Below are 22,480 nucleotides of genomic sequence, written 5' to 3'. Positions count from 1 at the left end.
ACAGTACGAAGGACATGCCAAGTTATGTCACCCAACACCAATAAACGTATTAAAACACAACAATACGAAGGACATGCCAAGTTGAGATATAAAACCTAACCTTGTATATTTCTTGAAGCAACTTTTTTTTTGTGTGAATAAATATCAGAGACTCTTTTTTTGTTTGTGTGAATAAATATGAGAGCGCTTATTTCTATATATATATATATATATATATATATATATATATATGTGAATAATCATTGTTCCTCTTGGATTATGATCTTTTTAATTAAGGTTTGAATTAAGTAAAATTAACATTAGTCACTCTTTGACATTTTAAAAAGGAAAATTAGCATTTAAAATTTCTTTACAGTTTTTTTTATTTCTTTCATAGTTATCTTTACTTTTTATTTACTTTAACTTTTTAAATCGTTTTTATATATGTAAATATTAAATTTTATTTATTTTAACTTTATAAATCGTTTTTATATATGTAAATATTTTTTTTTGGGTTATGAACTTCTTAATTAGGATTTGAATTCAGGAAAATTAGCATTAAAAAGTCTTTTACATTAAAGGAAAATGGGAAATTGCCACTAATACCATTTTCAAGGTACCACTTTTCATGTTTACACTAACCAAATTTACCCTTAAAAATTTAATAGGTAAAATACTATTATACCCTTAATTGATCAAACATAAACATAGTATCTTTCTCCCACGATTTCTTCAAATTTCAGATTCACCAATAACAATCTATCAAATTATCTTCGGTGATCAAATCCGGCGAGATTCAACGATTCCGACGAGTTCTCCAGCGAGATTCGACGACACTGACGAGTTTTCCGGCGAGATTTGATGACGCCGACGTCCGGTGAGATTTGACGAAGACTTCAATCTCAAACGGACAGAACAAGACGATCTCTTACCACGAACGCGTAACAAAGGTGAGAGGATAATATATGGTGATTTCGTCACTTTCTGTAATTTTAGCTTGATTTCTAATAATCGATCAGTTTCTGGGAAGGAAGACGAAGCTTTTCTCATGAGGTTTTAAAAATCTCAAATTTATAAAACCTTATAAATATTATCGATGAGAAACTTAGTGTTATGTATTATCGTCTTTTGATGTATCTTGTTGATCCTTCAAGCTTTGAGTATTTTTGTGTTGAATATATTTTTACTCATACTAACTTATATTTCTTTTTTCTTCAAATCTTTGTACCGCGATCAAATTGGGAATTGCTCCAAACGAAATCACCACTGAACTTGCTATCTCTGGCGAACTTGGCGAGATGTAGACGCGATCCGGCGAACAGAGGAAGAAGATTAGCGAAGGTGTCAAGATAATTTGAGAATGAAGCATCGAAGAACGTGATTTCTTTCTTCTACTTTTATTTTTCAGAAAATGATTTGTTTAATTAATTTCAGGTTGAAAATTTTCAAACATGATCTGTTTATGTGATGTTGATGAAAGTGTTGATATTGAAATTGAAATTTTACTCTGTGATATTTATAAATCCTTATAAATTTCATATTATAGAAAAACATACTATTTCTATAAGTTTTGATGTTTGAATATATATTGGGATATAATTCATTGGGATTTCACTGTTGATAAAGAAAGAGAAGGTTCAATTAGTGTTATTCCTAAAGATATATCTTACAAAGAGTTGATTAGGGTAATTCTAAAAGAGGTACCAAATTTTATTTTGGAGCCAAGGCATTGACGAAGTGGATTTTGTGTTGCTTAGAAGTGGTAGCTCACAGATTCTATTCACTGAATCAAGTATTTCTCAGGAACTTGTGTTTGGATTTCTCCAAAAGTAGAGCCTACATTCATTTTAGATGTGGAAGAGTTGATTCAAAAGTCACTTGAAGTTGCTGGTTTTGTTGCACACCAACTGTTTGAGCAAATGATTTTAAGAGGAATGAGAGAACAGCAATACAAGGTCCTGAGTAAATTACAAAAAACATAGCGATTCAAATATAAACCCAATAAAGAAAGGCATAATTTCAGAGACAAGGTTTTTACAGAGAAGGAAAAGCTTCAGGTGGTTGTTTGTGACGACATCAATAACAGTTTTGGATGGGATAACTTTTTTGGTGATGATGAAGAGATGCTAAGTGTTTATTCTACTGACGTTGAAGAGCTTGTACTCCTGAAAAGTTTCCAAAACATGAAGGTTTAAGTTCAGAATTAGCTCGAGTACTATGGAGAGCAGACAATTATTTCTTAAAAATGATTTATAAGCCTCTATAAAACGTTATAAAACTTCATAAAATAATTACCTTTTGATATTCTACAAATCTTTATAAATGAATTTATAAATCCTTATAAATAACTTTAAATATTCTTATAAATCTAAAGAACACGTGCATGCTTTGTAAAGAGATGATGATACGTGGCAGATTCTGAGGCACATGAGGACAGCAAGCAAGGTTCCACCGCTTCAGAAATTTTACATACCCTTATAAATTGTTTAATAATCCTTTATAAGTGTGTATGAACTTTATAAATTATTTTTATAAATTATTAATAAATTATTATACAAACTATTATAAATTGTTTTATAAGGCTTTCTAAATGGTTATAGACTCTTTTAGTTGATTTATAAACCTATAAAATTCTTAAATACCCAAAATACCCATTATAAATTGAATATAAGCTTTCATAAAGTTTTTATAAACCCTTATTAATAGTATACATACCCCTTATAAATTAGTTATAAACTTTCATAGCTTTTTTATAAACATTTATAAATGGTTTATGGATTTTATAACTTGTTTTATATGCCTTTATTAATGATTTATATACTTTTACAAATAATTTTACAAACCCTTATAAGTTTTTGTAAAGAGATAATGATACGTGGCAGATTTTGAGGCACATGTGGACAGCAAGCAAGGTTCCACCGCTTCAGATATTTTACATACCCTTATAAAATTTATAAATGTTTTATATGGACAGCAAGCAAGGTTCCACCGCTTCAGATATTTTACATACCCTTATAAAATTTATAAATGTTTTATAAATGGTTTTATAAGCCTTTATAAATAGTTATATAAATATTTATATATATGTATATATATATATAAACTATTGATAAAGGTTTATAAATGATTCTAAATCTTCATAAATGGTTTATAAACATTTATAAATTATTTATAATCCTTATAAAGCCTTATAGGCTGATTTTATAAACTCTTATAAATAAACTATACTTTAATAATATATTTAGAAAGCCTTTATAAGGCTTTTTAAAGAGATGATGATACGTGGCAGATTCTGAGGTACATGTGGACAGCAAGTAAGGCTCCACCGATTCAGAAATTTTAAATACCCTTATAAATCATTTTATAATCTTTTATAATGGTGTATAAACTTAATAAATTATTTTTATAAATCCGTATACATTATTTACATACCCTTATAAATTATTATACAAACCATTATAAATTATTTTATAAGACTTTCTAAATGGTTATAGATTATTTTAGTTGATTTATAAACCTATACAACACTTATAGTACCTCTTATAAACCTATACAACTCTTATACATCAGACAGAGAACTTGACATATGTATTGTGAAACTAACTGTAAACGAGTTTGATTTCAAGTAAAAGTAGCTTAGAACTGCACATATGATCTCTTGGGTAATTTAAATTTAAAAGAAACAACTAAATGATTTATAAAACCTTATAAGTCATTTATCCGGATTCATTAACCAATTTATAAGAGTTTATAACTTAGTTTATAAAGATTTATAAATTAGTTATAAAAATTATAAATACTTATAAATTATCGAAACAACTATCATCCAGGTGAAGTTTCAGAGACTCTATTACAACACCACGTGGGGCGTTTGCTTCTTTGCTATCCCCAAGGCATGGGTTCCAGTTATCAAATCTGGTTTTGGATGAAGGTGAAGCCTGAAGACAAGAATTGGTTCTTGCTCTGCCGGAGAGTGTGATATACATAGAAGATATGCATCTCAAGATTTCTTCAGAGAACCTACTCAGGTTTTCCATGTCATCTACGATGAGAGATAAGCCTAGAAGATCTCCAAGGATAGTGTGATGAATAGTTTTATAAATAGTTTTATAAATATTTTAAGTGTTTTATAAACTGTATAGTTGACTTTATAAAAATTCATAAATGGTTCGTAAAAAGTATTATAAGATCTTATAAATGGTTGATATACAAAACTGTTTTAAGTATCCATGTGATTGGTTTTATAAACCTTTATAAACACACACGAGTATTGTTATCAGCCATTATAAATTTTCTCTTTGCAAGCACAAATAATCCATCGAAGATACATAGATATATTGAAAGACATAGATATATTGAAAGACGGATCAGACCAAATAGCATATTTTTGGCAAGGGTGATGAGGATTTTGGCAAAGGTGATGAGGACCGTGAGAACACCAAACTCAGCATCCCAAGCGATGTCATGGCTCAATAGTGGGACTCCATGAGCAAAAACGTAAGCACAGTTGACAGTTCCCATGAAGATACGGCAGCTCTCATCATGCTCATACACCTCCTTGTTCTCAGCGTAGAACTTGACTTCATTCTGATTAGGCATCACCAGTATATCAACACCACAAACATCTGGCAAGTTGAATGAAACATAAACACTTCCATCACCTTTTCGTTGTGTACTATCGTGTAAACGCTTACGACCTTTCACCACAAATGGATGGTCCTTCATCCATATTGTATCTCCCAGATTTATATATAAACAAACTAAGCATTTAATGGATCCTAATGCAAAAAAGGTGTGATCTTTTTGAGTGAGAGGAAGGATTCGAACCTGTGTTAGGAGGGAGAAAGCGAGTACACTTGTTGTCGAGACAATCATCCTCAAGACTCCATCTTTAATCTTCGCATCCATCTCCTCTTCTTCTTCTTCTTTCTCTGCGAGATCTCTCCCCCTCTCTCTCTCTCTCCAATACGAAATTAAACAGAGACCAGTACGGAGCAAGCAGAGCGTTACGAGGAGACAGTACAATTCATAGAGCAATTCGTCACAGACGCCATTCCAAGAGAGGAGCATACGGTGGAAGATCGAAACCGCCGCCGTACAAGAACGTGATTGGATTTTGCCGCCGGAGAGTCGATCAACGGAGAGAGACACGATGGATCCGGCGGAGAGAGAGATGAATTGGAGATAAGGTAAGGTTAGTTTTGTCTTTTACACATTAATAAAAAGTGTATTTGTGAAAATGTCCCTCTATTGGTGGTATTGTTGAATTGTGGTACCACACAAAGTGTAGTTATGAAATTTCCCCAAGGAAAATTAGCATTATTAAACAGTTAAAAGGAAAATTAGCTATATTAAACAATTGTTTAAATAATTTTGGTTTAATCTTTTAAAAAGATAAGATTGATTTTATTTACTTATATGTATTTTAACACATGTCACAATCTTAAAAAATTTACTGACACGTGTTGCGATCGTGTTAATTAGTAACTTTGAAGAACCAAGCTTTATATAATAAGATGGATATCGACATATCGTTTTTCCTTTATTTGATAACTTTAGGGTATTTAGTGGATCGAGACCTAACCGGACCTGATAGACCTGGTTACTCGCAAAAAAAAAAAATAACCATTATCGTCTAATCATATATATATGGATAAATCTGAATTAACGTGAATTCGAATTCAGATTTCTTGGAAACACTGATACGCCATGCGCCATCCGACCAAACCCATTTTGATTTAGTTTTTTTTTTTGTCATCAAACTGGTAGTTCGGCATCCATGTGAATAACAAAAGATGATTGTTGTTTGGTGATATCTCATGTTTTTATAGGTTTTTAGATTCATATTTTAGATTATTATGATCATTTTAGTTTGCATTTAGATGTATATATTGCATTTGCATACACATTTGCATATCACAGGGTCTAAATTGCACAATTGGAACTTTGGGGTTGATTCGCGAGGGCATTTGTGCAAATTCTGAAGTTTTGGGCCGAATTGTAAACAATCAGAAGTTCAGGGACCGGTTTTGCAATAAGACCAAAAGTGGCCATTGGTGTGTTTCTCGATCCGTAGAGAGCTGCGACGGTGGGACTCGATTCCGACGGCGGAGATTGACGAAGACGGAGAATCATGGAGGTTTTGTCGCGGCGAGATTGCAGAAGAACAAGACGCCGTGGTGATTGAAGCTGAGCCGCATCGGAGAAGAACAGTCGCGAGTGAAGCCGTGGTGAGGAGCTTCGTCGTGGTTGATGGTTACGGTGAGGTTGAAGACGATTCGAGATAGGCACGACAGCCATGACAGCCAGCAGAGCTTGACAGAGGCGGCGACAGAGCACGAGCTCAGCCACGACGACGACTGAAGCTTGAGACGAAGAAGACGAAGTCAGAGCTTTAGCAATCTCAGGCTTGACGCAGTGGTGTTGCTTGGCCGCTCGCTCTGCATCTCCACCTCCCTGTCTGATGTCGACATGATGCAGCGGGCTGAGGTCACCGCTGGGAACCAAACGAAGCATCAAGCGGCTTGGTGGAGTGGGAAGAAGAAACTGCTGGGAGAAGAAGATACACGAAACCAAATGGTTGACCGGTTTAGTCCGGTTTGACCCGGTTTACTTCAATTAAACCAGCTCGATTTGTACACCTCTATAAATAGATTTAGACCCAAAAACCCTAATGTATCTCATTTTTCTCTCTAGACTTTGCCTCATTTTGTAAAAGCTTGAATCTTTTTATCATTCTAAGGAATTTATTCATCTTATATCTTGTTTCTCTTAATCATTAACATGATTAGCCTTGAATCTCATATGGATTTGAGGTTTATCATGGAGATTAGGGAGTAGACACATTTTGGATTCATGGGTTAGGGTGATTAAGGGTAATTAGTGAAGATCTAGAGTGTTTAGTGTTAGATCTACTTATTTCTTTGCTTGTTGAGGGTTCTTAATGCTATTTTAGTCTTGATCATACTAAAATAGATCCCTAGACATTTCCTGCCCGAAAGGTGTATGATGAAATGTCTGAACCAACTCTTCAATGCTTTTAGTCTACTTTGCCAAAGAGATTTGTTGTTAAAGAGGCTAAGATTGCTATTAGACTTGTTCTCCATGTTTGCTTTAGTAACATTCAACCTAAGAGATTAGATGCTTGAGTTGCTTTAGCAAAAGAACATTCATCTAGAGATAGAGCTTGTTTAGTGTTGTGTCTAGGCATAAGGAAAGTGTTTGATTGATAGCTTGTCACTCTAGTTTGGATCTTAGTTACCCAAATCAAGTCCCTAGTCCCATGAGTCCACCTTAGCATTTGATTGAGTTCTTGCACTAGTTTCTAGATTGGATTTGAGATCACCTTGTTCATATTAGTAGGTTCTTAGCTTGTTACCATCGTCCATCTTCTCGTTTGCTTAGATTAAGAGAGTTTGTGTATTCTTGGTGCTATAGATCTCTAGTTCTCTGTGGTTCGACAACCTTTTATACTATCATTTGACTTGGAAGCCTTGAAAACTCCCAATACCATTTGGTACTGCGTGCTAAACGATCCGCCTTTGAATTTATCGTCCTTGGTACATGAATGAGCTGTGAGCTATGAAAACAACTTTGTAATCTCTTGATATCCTCCAGATAACTTGCAAACGCCGACCACTCTTCTGGTTCCGAAACCATCTTCACCAACTGAGAACAATCCGTTGCAAACGTAACCTGAAACAGGCGTAAATTCCTCATACATTCCATTGTCTAAATCAATGCTTCCACCTCCGAGTGAAGGGGATATATACTGGCCCAAACATTTCGCGCCCCCATTAATCCCTCGTAACCTTCTAAAGTACTAAACCAACATTGTCCCGAAAAAGAGTCCTTATCCTTCCATGAACCATCTGTAAAACACCATCTCCCTGGAATTGTGGGAGGCTGATTTACTTGTGGTGGTATGGAATGTCGGATAGTCACATCTTGGGCCGCAGCCCACATAGTAGATTCCGTTTCAGCCAACTTCAGTGTATCTCTGGCATCAATATCCATGTTACTAAAAACCTTACTATTCCTTGCTTTCCAAATATACCATAGGATCCATGCAAACTGATGATCATTCATTTTGGGTAAGACTCTCCAGAATAAATGATTCATATTAGTAAACAATGATTCCGAAGGGAAAACATTTGGATTTATTGGTATAGTTGATAATGCCCATACTTGCCGCGCTGGAGGACGCTCAAAGAATACATGATTCAAAGATTCCTCAGCACTCCCACATCTGTCACAATTAATTTCCCCTTGCATACCTCGAGATTTTAAATTCTTTTTGATTGCAACACACCCTGATATAATCTGCCAAAGAAAATGCTTTATCTTTGGTGGACACTTGATCTGCCAAAAAAAGCTTTCAAACTATCTACGGTCGGTCCATAGAAAGCTGGTTGTTTTTCTTTGTCGGGGTAAACCCTTTCCACCTCGTATCCTGATTTAACCGTATACTTTCTATTATTGGTAAAATGCCAACCCTCCTTGTCTTCTATACAAAACCTGCTAAGAGGTATACTTTCAATAATCTTTGCATCCAATGGGTCCACCAAAGCCCTAATGGCTTGTGAATCCAAGTCCTAGAACCTGGAGTAATAAGAGAGTCAACCATAAGATCCGAAAATAAATTGTGATGATTTTTGTTTGCAGGTCTCGGGCGAGTGGTTGGGAGCCAAGGGTCATTCCATACTGAAATAGATGAACCTGTTCCCACCCTTTTAATTAGTCCTTTGCTAACCAGAGATCGAGCAGATACGATACTCCTCCAGCCATAAGATGGGGAGTAAGAACGGATTGGTTCCAGGAGTGAAGCGTTCCTGAAATACCGACCCTTGAATACTCTAGAGAATAGAGTATCCGGTTTATTTATTAGACGCCATAGTTGTTTTCCAAGCATCGCCGTATTAAAATTCGTGATGTCACATCACAAACTTGATTGCTTTGTATCAAATCCCTTTTAGGGTAAAATGTATCATATCATTTAAGGAAGTTTACTAAAATGATTCAAATTAGTTGTGTAATTACTAGAATGACTCATATTTTTTTGAAAATTATTAGAATATTTTTCTACTCAAAATTGCCCTTGCACATAGTTGTAACAAAAATTTTTTTTACCAAATTATCCTTATTATTTTTCGACGGCAGATTTGTTTTAAAAAACAAAATCTGTCGACTAATAAATCTGTTTAAAAAATATGTGTAGAAAAACAAATCTACCGTTAAAGTTATGTCAGACTTTTTAAAAAGTGTCAGATTTGTTCACACGGTAGAGTTGATTTTCCGATTTAATTAAAAAACATTTTTTTAAGAATATGTCTGTCGAATGAGGTAGCAGATTTGTTAAAGATGGTAGATTTATGTGGTCAACTTATTTTTTTATCGACCGATTTATTTGTAATGTTAGACTTATTTTCTTATGGCAGATTTATATATCCGATTTAAAATTGTTGATAGACTTTTTGTTTATGTGGTCACAGACTTGTTAATTTATGTTATGACAGATTTATTGACGAAAATATAGGTTTATGTAAACCAATTTCAATTTCGACCTGGTTTACTATTAATTTCGAACCTGGTTTATTTTTAGGTTAATTAAACTCAGAATTAGGGAAAACTTTGAAGTTGTCATCATTCTTTTTCAAGTTATCTTTTTCATGGTATTCCTTTTCAAGTTATCTTTTTTCATGGTAGTTTAATCACTTGTTGTAATTCTTATTGCTTGAAGTCTGAAGAAATATGGATTACACCATTCTCGTCTGCGGAAAATGAAAAATTAACATTAAAAAGTGGTTATTTGAAGTGGACAATGTTGTAGCAGATTTTAGAGATATTCGAAATGGACAATGTTGTAGCCACATGAGTTTTTGTCTAGAAACGGAGAAAAAAAAGAGAGAGAACACTCAAAACTAACCTGAACTGAAACAAGATTCCATTGTCAAAACTTAGTACATACCAAACTTTTAAAATTTTCACTACTTGAAAGTTTAGTAATGGACCAAACACAAAACATAAGTGAATGGAAATAAACAAACTAAATCACTGCTTCCCAACTTTGTCACTAGACCCATGAACATTATCGGAAACTATAGTAATCTACACCAATTTCAAGAAGCTTTGTCTGCTCAAGAATTTGCATGGATCCGTGTCTTACTACAGAAAGCTATCCTCCTCGAACAGTCCAACCTATATTACAAGTTATGCTTCCAATCAAATTCAGATTTTAAAAGTTTCCACAGCTATGATTCATGCTTCTATCTGAATTGGAGTTTTCCCAACCTCGTAAAGACGCGCGCTGAGGATATTTTCTGATACCCGAAGACCAAGCCATCCCTAAAAAAATTCAGTAAGTTTCATTAACAATCAAAATAGTTACTAAAATCATAAAGAAAGTTATGAACAAAACAGATCTGACTTCTCTAGTTCAATGTCAAAGAAGTCATGGAACCAAAAAAATAGAATCTGTTTCTCAATTTGAAAGTCGCAAATAAAATTGGGAATTAGGGTTTTCGAAATTTAACATTCAATCAAACAAAAAAGATTAAGAAGAAGACATTCTTCATCTCTTTAACCTCTAAATGCATATATTTATCACTTACAGTTTCAATTTTTTCGATTTTGAGGTGGAATTGACGAAGCCAAAACGGAGTTAGGGTAGGCCGACTTAGGGAGGAGGTGACTGAAACATAAGGCGGCGGTGACGGAGATGCAATAGTAGGAGATGGAGGTGAAAGAGATGACGAATGCGATTTGGGATTGTCCCTTTGAAAAAGACAGACTCGACAAAGACTCACGACAAAGAAAATACTTCTTTTTTTTAAGAAAATATTATACAATTTTCTCCAATTTTCTATTAATAATATCAAGTGGCATTATTGTATTTTCAGTACTCATATGATCTAGTCTAGTAATTAGCTAAGTTTGTGAGTTAGTATAGTCATTACCTGTATTATTAGAGTCATTATAGGTAATTTCTCTATCATTTATAGCCAAATAATTTATTATGCCAAATCCAATTGGTTGTAGTTTACTCCTGATAGATTAGGATATCAAAAACAAGATTGACTTGTGATTTGTTCCCCTGTGTTAGCGATTTTGGTTGTGTTGATTTTATTTTAGAGCTATTTAAAACAAAAACAAAAAATTTGTCAATTTTTTTCTGTCTATCCCATTTAATTTTAGTATTATCTTTAATTTTTATTCATTTTCACTCCGGATTACAAATTAGGTATAATTTCATATTAAAATTCCAAGAGAGTTATTATTTGACGGAAAAATGTTTATTTCAACCTTTACTTTATTCATCATATCTATTCATTCCCGAACTTTACGGTAGTCCCTATTCTATACCGAGCTACATAAAAACTTAAAATTGCTACATGAACTTTAAGTGTTGTGTCTTTTCGTTCCTTAACTTTATAACACTACAAGAAATATAGATATTCTTGGCACGGGTTATATGCTATAGTAGGTGTTTCATAGCAAATTCGTAAATGCTATGTATACACAATCATCATAGGTACTCCTTCTATGATAGCATATTTCTTAACTGCTACGAAATTGGCAGATACAATAGCAATACTTGGATGATGTTATTAACTTAACTATAACACTACTTCTCTGTTGTAAATTGATTATGAATCATATTTCATGCTACCATAAATCCTACAATAGCAAACATATATTGCTATTATATTTTTATTTATAACATTGTTAAATGCTGTAATATCTTGGATGAAAATTACACCAAAAATAATTATTAGTAAAATTTTATTTATAAACTAAAATTTGTTTACAAATAAATAAAGGTTTACAAAACAAAAAAAAAACTAAGTAAAACCAGAAAAAAACTAAACCAGAAGTAAATTCTTCTTCTTCTTCTTAGTTTAAGGATCTGAAACAAAGCACACACATCAATCGAAATCCGAAGGACACCAAATACGAAAGAGATTAAGACATCAATCGAAATCCTAACTAATGAGGTTCTCAAACAGAATAGAAGCAAAGATCCAAGAAGTAACAAATACATGATGCATTGCAAGTGGCAATATAAAGTTCTGAGAAGCCTTACATGTTTTCCAAATTATAGTCAGTCATAGGAGTATGTTTGAAAGATTTTTTTTAATTCATGTTAGGGGGAGTCTTCACTTCGTTGGTCAGCTGCAACAGACATGAAAAACAGTCAAACCTTGTTCACAATCAGAGCCTGTTCATGCAGGTAATGTCTACTCAGATCATGTTCATGGCTTGAGATGTCACAGCTAATGTAAAAGCCCTGCAAATAATATTGCATATTTTAAACTAACTAAATAAAAATTCAAGAGAAATTTCTCTTTTGAGGAACAATGATATAGAAATAAACGAATTTTTCTCCATCTCGACCAATGATGTTGTTATGATCGTGATGCTTTTGAGTTATTAAAAAAAGATTGTCGTCAAAGTGACGTTCTGACAGCTTAGCTTGTATACCGATGAGATCAAAGATTTGCGACTTTATGTGTTTCTGCCAAATATGTCCATGTGTCACTTAATCTGCTGGAAACAACTGTTGGAACATGATTTAGCACAAAATATGGCCTGGTAAAAGCCAAATCAAAACATGCTAAACTAGCAATGAACACATGATCTATCGGTGAAGCCCAATTATTGGTTCAAATGGCTATTTTGCAGCTTGAGGTAGCGACCTCCGAGTCTACGGATAATAACCAAGACATGGTCACCTCACGGTCAAGCGGTTACATAACAGACCGAGATCTTTGGTGCAAAGTACGACATGTGCGCCCTAGATATGTGGAGTAGTTGAAGCGAGTTGAGCATTATAAAAACGAGTCAAGACCAGAATTTGATATACGCTTTTAACCTTTTCCACTTGAGATTTAGAATACTCTCTTTGAAAGTAATATCTTGAGCTTTGTTCTTTGTATTTATCATATGTACTGTCAATAATATTAGTCTAACTCGAGCAAATTATCTTTATAACTAAATAGATCCTTTAGAACAATTTTCTAAACATTATTCTATCTATATTATTAAAATAGAAGTACCCATATAAAATACCCCTTAGTTTTCACTTTTATTTACAATGGTATGCCACTGACATTAAATAATATTTCCTATTTTAATGTTGTTTTTCCACTTCAATTAATGTGTTTTCCAAATTAAATTTAAATTAAATACACTTCATTAACTTCTCCATTAAATCAAGGTCAAATTAAAAAAAAAATACATTTTTATTAGACAAACGATTCTGGAAATTATAATATCAACTCTTCATTTAAAAATTTTGAACGAAAAAGTATTAGCATATTTGAACCGAAACTAGATAATATCTAAACGGATTTACCATTTTGGTATCTAGAGAACCATAACCAAACTTCATCCGAACGAAATATTTCGGATATTCAAATGTATTTAAATCATATTTATATACTTCAATATGTTAGCTATTTTTCGAATTAATATTCAAGATATAAGCTATTTTAAGTTGGTTAAAATATTTGAAATATAAAAAATAATCAAAAGTAAACATTTTAAAGTAGATAAACAATAATCAAAACTCCAAAATATTTAAAATATATATTTATTCTTCATCCAAATATTCAAGTTAAACCTATTTTAATTTTTAATTTAGGTACTTTGGCTTACATTTACTCAAATTTACATGTTATATTATTTTTATTTTTAGATTTAGGGAAATTTAAAGATATATAAATTTTGAAAATTCAAAAATAGTTTAAACGGGTTATCAAACCCGCAAAGATCTGAATCAAACCGGAACCAAAGTTTATAAATACCCGAATAGAGGTAGAATCTTTAAACTCAAAAAACTCAAATCCGAATAGATTTTAACCGAATTCGAGTGGATACCCAAATACCCACCCCTAACTTAGTCAATATAAAACGATTAAATATTATAAATATATTATTTAGTATAAAAAAAAACTAAAACTGAAAATTAATACCCGTGCGGTCGCACGGGTCAAGATCTAGTTCACATTAAAATTTTGATTGTGAATCTTAGCTTTCACATATAAAATGTAATATGGATTTGCATATTCATGTTTTGAAATAGTATCACACAATTGTATCTTGAGATATATAAATAATTGTATTGAAGAAATAATCACTTCTTATCTCCTTACCTCTATCTATTTCTTAAAAAAAGTTTCAAAAAGATAAACTCCATTATTTTCAAATGTTGTTTAGTGATTTGGACGTCTTAAAAGACTCTTGGACCTTCAAACTTTTAGTACGGTTTTCGGTCTTACGACAAACGGGCCTGGATCATATTTCATGTTAAAACAATGTACGTCAAAGCCCGTCTAACGATAGACCATAGTTTATACATTTTTACGCATGCATGTACCACGGCCCGACACATTTTCCATGTGTGGACGGATTTTGTTTGTCTTAATATTCCATAGTCAAAGATAAGATCCTACTATCTAGGTTGGATATTTTATCTTGGACGATTTGTTTATTTTCAATCTAGTGATCAGTGGACGTATTTAACTATCACTTGCTTCCTTTGTTTTTCTTCTATATAATACGATAGCTACTTTGATCTATACTCACTAAAGAAACAAAAGAAACTAGAGACCACACATGGAGCCAAAAACTTTCTTCTGCTTTATTTTTCTCATAGTCACCGCCGGTTTCATCATCTCTTTTCACTTCCACTAACTTCCCCCACGCGCCGTCGTCTACCACGGGGCTTCTTGACTGCACCGACTCTTCCTCTTCACCTCTTTGCGCATCAAGAAACTTCTTCTTCAACAAACAAAAACCACCATTTTCTAAACAAGATCCTAAACCAAAACTCAAGAACCATGACCACTTGTCCGACACAGCGAACCACCCTCTGGACCCACTCACTGTCATGGAGTTTAACAAAGTCCGATCTCTCCTCTCCTCTCACGCGCTCTTCTCCTCAGGCGCACCACACGCGTTCCACTCCATCGTCCTTGAAGAGCCAGAAAAGAATCTCGTTAGAGCATGGGAAAAAGGAAACCCACTTCCTCCGAGAAAAGCATCCGTTATCGCACGCGTTGGCCCCGACACGCACGTGCTAACCGTTGACCTTTCTTCTTCTCGGGTCGACATAGTGGATAGTCCGGTTCGTGCTTCGGGTTACCCGATGATGACTCTAGAAGAGATGAATGACGTGACGTTCGCACCGTTTACAAACGCTGATGTCAACCGTACGATTGTCGCTCGTGGAGTTAATCTGACGGATGTGTGTTGCTTCCCGTTATCAAGTGGTTGGTACGGTAGAAAAGAAGAAAATAAAAGAGTTATTAAAAGTCAGTGTTACTCAAACCAAGGTACGGCTAACTTCTACATGCGACCCATCGAAGGTTTAACTATTCTTATCGATTTAGACACAAAGCAAGTGATCGAGATAGTTGATACCGGTCCGAATATTCCCATACCCGGTTCAACAAATACCGAATACCGCTTCAAAAACCTAGGGACCAACGACAAAACACGAGGTCTTAACCCGATCTCGATCGAGCAGCCACGTGGTCCAAGCTTCGTAATAGAAGACAACCATGTAGTGAAATGGGCAAACTGGGAATTTCATCTAAAGCCTGACCCGAGAGCAGGTGTGGTATTATCACAAGTTAGAGTACACGATCCTGATACTCAAGTGACGCGTGAAGTGATGTACCAAGGGTTCGTGTCCGAGCTTTTTGTTCCGTACATGGATCCTTCAGACGCGTGGTACTTCAAGACTTACATGGACGCAGGTGAATACGGATTCGGCTTACAAGCCATGCCACTTGTACCGCTTAATGATTGCCCACGAAACGCAGCTTATATGGACGGAGTTTTCACCGCGGCTGATGGGACGCCGTTTGTGAGAGAGAATATGGTTTGTATCTTCGAGCGTTACGCAGGAGATATTGGGTGGCGTCACTCGGAAAGCCCCATCAGCGGTTTACCGGTTAGTCCATTTGCTTCACTGTTTTACAATATAAGCGAGACTAAAGGTGACGTTACGTTTATGGTGTTAGTATTTAGATAAGTTAAATATTATATTAAGCAGATAAAGGAAGTGAGACCAAAGGTGACGTTAGTGGTACGAATGGTAGCTTCGGTAGGTAACTATGATTACATCATTGATTATGAGTTCCAAACGGATGGGCTTATCAAAGCTAAGGTACTTTAATTTCTACGATAACATCTTCCAAAAGTAAAGATTTTTCTAGTTCCGTGGAATAATGAATATTCATTTTTGTCACAAACCACACAAATGTGTGGACAATGACTAGGTTGGACTTAGTGGAATTTTAATGGTGAAAGGGACATCATATCAAAACAAAAATCAAGTGAATAAAGATAAAGAAGGTAATGAAGAAGAGCTTCACGGCACGCTTCTGGCTGAAAATATAATCGGAGTAATCCATGATCACTATGTTACTTTCTATCTTGACCTTGATGTCGATGGCCCGGACAATTCATTTGTTAAAGTGAACCTCAAGAGGCAGGAGACTGAGCCAGGTGAGTCTCCAAGGAAGAGTTACATGAAAGCGGTTAAGAACATTGTGAAAACCGAAAAGGACGCTCAGATCAAGCTTAGTCTGTACGACCCATCCGAATTCCATGTTGTCAATTCAGTTAAAACCACCCGGGTTGGTAACCCCACGGGTTACAAGATCGTGCCTAGAGCCACTGCGGCTAGTCTGCTTGACCATGATGATCCTCCGCAGAAGAGAGGAGCTTTTACCAATAATCAAATTTGGGTGACCCCGTATAATAAGTCCGAGAAATGGGCTGCCGGTTTGTTCACATACCAAAGCCATGGAGATGACACTCTTGCCGTTTGGTCAGACAGGTTAGTTAAACGAAAGTTTTCATTTATTTATAATATAGTTAAAATTTGATTACTTTATTTAATTTAAATTTTGGTGCTATGCAGGGATAGAGACATAGAGAACAAGGATATAGTTGTGTGGTACACACTTGGCTTCCATCACGTTCCATGTCAAGAAGACTTTCCAATAATGCCAACAGTTTCTTCGAGTTTTGATTTGAAACCCGCAAATTTCTTCGAGCGTAATCCAATCCTTAGGGCCGCTCCAAACTTCGAACATGATCTCCCGGTTTGTGAAGCTAAATATGTATCTGCTTGATATGGGTGAAGTAAGAAATAAACTTCTAGATTTTTCTTCTATATTTTCTTGGTGCTTTAATTAGTCAAAACAATGTTTGTTACGAGATGTAAACTGGTAACCAGATGTATGTATGCAAATGTATGTGTGTGTGTGACCTTTTATTATTTAAGAAGATTTTAATAATTTTGAAATAGTTTTTAATTTAATTTTTATGGGATCATGTCTCTTTTGGTACTTTTTTGAAATTAACATTTTCAAAATACCACTTTTTTTTAGTAATAAATTTAAGGATTTTTGCACTAGATATCAAAAATATATGAGCTAATTAGGTAGGTGGATAAGACTCTGTGCATTTTTAGGTAATCCCAAAAGTGTCCTTATTTCCAAACAAAAATTTAATCACAATAACTGTTAGATTTGAGATGAGATAACTTGAAACAATCGGTTGTACAAAAAAATATCAATAATGCAAATTTATTATACAATAAAAAATCTGGTTATACAATAATAAATCTGATTATATATATACAATAAAAAATCTGGTTATATATATATACATGATGATGATTTTGTAATCATCCAATGTATGTTTTGACTCGAATAACATGGTATATTTTTCATTTTGTAGTTTTTATGATATACTAATAGAATATACGGATATTTGATGTCGTATCCGGTAGATCACTACCATATGAGTTTGTAGTAATCTTTAGACTTCCTATATATAGGTCACCACTATAACCACTGGTCTGACACATAATATATGGTGGCCTATCTGATATCAAAATCCTTATATCCAGATATACTGGATATACAATAAGAAATCTAGTTATATACCGGATATACAATCAGAAATCTGGTTATATATCCAGACATACTGAATATACAATAAGAAATCTAGTTATATATCCAGATATACTGCATATATCATCCTTATCTTGTCAATCTATCTCTTTTCTTCTATATTCTGATGAAGTCTATGAGTTCAGACTCATTGACAAAGCCGCAAGGCTTTGGCCAGATCAGAGTAATTTCTCCATGGCTTTGGTTGGGCTGGTGTGATCAGATCTTATAGTTCATGAGGAAATTGTTAAGGTACGACTTTGTAAATCTCTTAATGGGTATTTATTATGAATTATCATGATTTTTAATTAGTTTTATCTAATTTATTTAGGGATGGTCCTTTATGGCCGGTTTGGCTGTTCATGACCGAGATCAGTATGATCAAGGCCGATTCTGAAAAATCTGATTGGACCATTCTCTTAATTTGGAATTATCATGAATTGTCATAAATTTTATTTAGTTTTTGGGAGTTTATTTGAGTAGGTCATATTTGGGATAGAGATTCATTCTAAGTGTTCTAGCCATGCCTTGATAGAATTGATGTTAGGATATCGGTTTAAATATCCAGCCACATTTTGTCGAACTTAATCTTTTCCTTCGCTCTAAAAGGTTTAAAAAGGATATTCACTAGGAGTGGAAGATGATCTAACCCAATAGACGCAAGTAGTTGACTGAAGAGTGAGGGAAAACCGGAGAGAAAACCGGGGCTTCTAACTCAGTTGGTAAAGGGTTCACAGCTGTGAGTTCCGTCACCTGGGTTCGAATCCCGGCCACTGGGAAATTAACATTTCGGCATCGCCAGGGACAGAGGACTGACATGTGGCAATACGTGACTAGTCTAGACCACTTCTGTGGGGCCAGAATACCTCTGTATAATTCAAAAAAAAAAAGTGAGGGAACTTTTCATGCAAATTTTCATTTCCTAATGTACACTCAAAGCAACATCTCACTGTACTTCTTCGTCTTTTACCAACCCATGATAATTGATTATCTAGACAAAGGAATTATGTCATCCCACAATCTTTTATATTAATATTTTATATAAAATATATCTTTTTAAGTTCCATTTGGGTGTCCGCGTAAACGGCTATACACTAGAAATTTATCTGCTGCTTAACGAGCCTCTACCACATTTTAGAACTTTGATCTTCAATTTCTTTCTTTCCAAATTTTAAAAATGGTGGTTTGCCAAAAAGAATCTTTCTTAATTACCAAATGTAACTATCTTAGCTTCTATAGATAAAGATTAGAATTGGACAACCTCAGAACGGGCAAGGCAACAGAAGGGGTCTTGAACTTCAAAACAATTCCAAACTTCTCTTCCAAACCCAACATTTTTCCTTCTGGAATCTCCCAGTCGAACAAGTGTAACGGGTGGCAAGAATGTACAAAAACATCTTATCAGTAAGTTCTACACCGACACAAATTTTCATGTCTGATCTAAATGGAAGAAAGCTGTAATCAGTTTCACTAAAATCACAATATTTATTATCAAGAAATCTCTCGGGAAGAAACTAGGTATTCTCCACACATTTGGGTCTCTTTGAATAGACCAAACATTGTTGAAGACCTTGGTCTATTTAGAGATGGTGTAACCTCCCACCACCTCAGTTTCAGTTGAACGATCAGAGACTAACAAAGGAATGGTTGGGTGAAGTTTAACTTTTTCCTTCATAATGGCTAGTATGTACATTGAGACATTGTTCTTACAGCTGTTCGTGGGAACTATAAGATTGATAAGAGTTGTGTAATGTTTTTATATACGGCTACAATACGTACAATATCATCTCACCTTCACTGCCATATTGAAACAACAAGATAATTTAATATACTATTAATGGATATGAATATGTTAACATTTGAGCGGCTCAAACAGAGATCCGAAATAAATAGTAGCAATGCCTTCTAGTTCTTCTTCATTTTCCACAATGTTCTCTTGTGCGTTTGCCAACTGAGTGATTGTATTTCTTGCGTGGCTTTGTTTTGTTATATTGTGAAATTTTTTTTAGTTCATATCTCCTTTTCTTAATGGTAAGATTCTACTTTTTTATTTCGAGAACATCTTCTTTGCCTTACGAGTTTCAAAGAGTTCTTTCAGAGCCGCATATATCTCCTCAGTTGTCACACTATCATCTGCGTACATAGCCTCAACCTTCTTTTTTAGTTCTCTAATTGCTTTTCAGAGTTTACATCATTTGGTCTTCCCCATTGACTTAAAGCTTTATGACAGCATGCAATATATGTCATGATGTTTGCGTCAGTTGGGAAATCAGGTGAGTTCCATCCCTCTAGAATAACTTGTCAAATCTCTTCACTATCCAACCACCTTTTGTCGAACTTAAAGTTTTTGTTCGCTTGATATCTTGTGTTTTTAATAGCTTTTATCATTCATTTATCATGCATTTTGATCATCTAGGATAGCATTTAGACTTGTTTAGTTTGCATTGCATTGCAATTGTTCTTATCAGGTGATGGAGATGCCAAATGGTGACTTTGGAGCAATTGGAGGTGGATTGGAGGCAAGATTGGTGTTTTTCGAGTTCATGGTGTGATGACCAAGTGTCCCAGCGGCTTCATGTGACAGGCAGCGGCATTTTGACCTCGCAGGAAGCCGATGCACATCACCCAGCGGCCTGGCGTCCTGACGAGAAGCCGGTGCAGAAGTTCTGCTGAAAATTCTAAGTGTTGGAGCGGTCTTTGGTGCAGCGGCTTCACCAAACCGCTGGAGAAAATCGACCCTCCCTGCCCGACTTCGAGATGTTGCAGCGGCTTGGTGAACGTGACGAGAAGCCGGTGTGCATATCCCAGCGGGTTTCTGCACCCCTCAACGGCTTTTTGTCAGCGCCAAAAGGCAGTTGCGACCATTTTCATAGTTAGCATTTGAGAGTTGATCAGACTTGTTTTTACTCTTTTATCCTTATGTTTCTAGCTACTATAAATACTTTGTAAACCTAATCTTTGTAAGCATCTTAATTTCTCCTAAGAAACACAAACCATTTTGGTGAAAGCTCTTTCCTTTAATCAAATCATCATCTTGTTCTTGTGTTTTTGAGTGATTTTAAGTTCCTTTCTTCCTTTCTTTACATGATTAAGCTTAAATCTCTCATGAGTTTAAGAGGAATCATGGTGATTAGTGAGTAGTCCACTTTTGGATTCATGGGTTAGGGAGACTAAGGGTGATTAAGCTAGATCTAAGGTGTTTAGGTATAGATCTTTCTATTTCCTTGCTTGTAGAGTGTTCTTAATGCATCTTTTGAGTTGGCCTCTCAAAAGTTGAGCTTTAGACATTTCCCACCCACAAGGTGTTTGATGAAATGTCTGAGCCAACTCTCCTAAGCTTTTAACACACTTTGCCAAAGAGATTTGTTGTTAAAGGTGTTAAGATGGCTAGTAGACTTGATTTTAATGATTGCTTTTATGACATTCAACCAAAGAGATTTGATGCTTGAGTCATCTTAGCAAATGAGCATCCATCTAGAGATAGAGTTTGTTTAGGATTGTGTCTAGGCCTAAGGTTAATAGATTGATTGAAAGCTGCCACTTTTAGTTCAAAACTTGATCACCCAAGGTCTAATCCCTTATCTCATGAGTTCTCCCATCTCATAATCAAAGAAAGGTTATTGTTTTATTGCATTTCAGTATTGCTCTAGTTTAAAACTGGTTTCACTTTTGGTTTGCACTTAGATTAAGCATGGATTTGTATTCTCAGTGCATTGAAATCACCTAGGATTGGTTCGACATCTCATATACTACTGCATTTGATAGGGACCTTGAAAAGTTCTGTTATCAAATTGGCGCCGTTGCCAAGTTCTATTGTGATTTTGACATTGGGATTTAGTCATTTGCTTGAGACTAAGTCATTTTTATTGTTATTGTGATATTGGCTCTGCTTTTTCCTCTTTCTTTTTCATTTCAGGTGTATGAACTTGAGAAGTAGAGGGACTACAAACCTCACTCCTCTAGTACCAGACATCCGGGCTTTGGAAAGAGAGAATACAAGAAGAAGGAGAGAATAGGAGCAACAGGCTCATTTCAACAGATTGGGTTTTGATATGGCTCACCATCAGAACCAGAATCAAGATGGGGAGATCCCTTTGGGAGCTGCCCAAGAGGGAAATGGTCAAGGAGCTGCCAACCTTCGACCACAACACCCACAGCGCCAAGCTCGCGCCATTGGAACCTATGATCGCCCTCACATTCATGATCATAGGTTGGGAATCAGAGCACCACCTGTGGAGAACAACAACTTCGAGATCAAGTCAGGGCTACTCAACACCATTGAGCACAACAAGTTTCATGGCCTGGCAGCTGAAGATCCTATTGATCACTTGTACAAGTTTGATCAGTATTGTAGTTTGTCCAAGACAAATGGTGTCTCTGAAGATGCATTCAAGCTGAAGTTGTTTCCCTTCTCTTTGGGAGACAAGGCACATCAATGGGAGAGATCTGTCCCAAGTGACACTATCACCACTTGGGAGGGATGTAAGGAAGCCTTCTTGGAGAAGTTCTTCTCTACCTCAAGGACAGCT

At 35.1% G+C, this 22,480-nt stretch overlaps 1 protein-coding gene across 1 annotated transcript; it reads left to right on the top strand.

Annotated features, from left to right (window-relative positions):
- The first annotated feature begins 14,527 nt into the window (after window positions 1-14,527).
- On the top strand, window positions 14,528-17,314 carry LOC108843188 (amine oxidase [copper-containing] gamma 2). The gene is given in 5 exon segments (XM_056998350.1): window positions 14,528-14,658; window positions 14,660-15,937; window positions 16,040-16,153; window positions 16,266-16,828; window positions 16,913-17,314. Coding segments are annotated over 5 exon segments (2,232 nt in total). The 5' UTR covers window positions 14,528-14,595; the 3' UTR covers window positions 17,127-17,314.
- Window positions 17,315-22,480: the final 5,166 nt, after the last annotated feature.

This window comes from Raphanus sativus, chromosome 2 (genome assembly GCF_000801105.2).
Source record: "Raphanus sativus cultivar WK10039 chromosome 2, ASM80110v3, whole genome shotgun sequence".
Lineage (NCBI taxonomy): Eukaryota > Viridiplantae > Streptophyta > Magnoliopsida > Brassicales > Brassicaceae > Raphanus > Raphanus sativus.
This window is presented reverse-complemented; position numbering and strand designations above follow the sequence as displayed.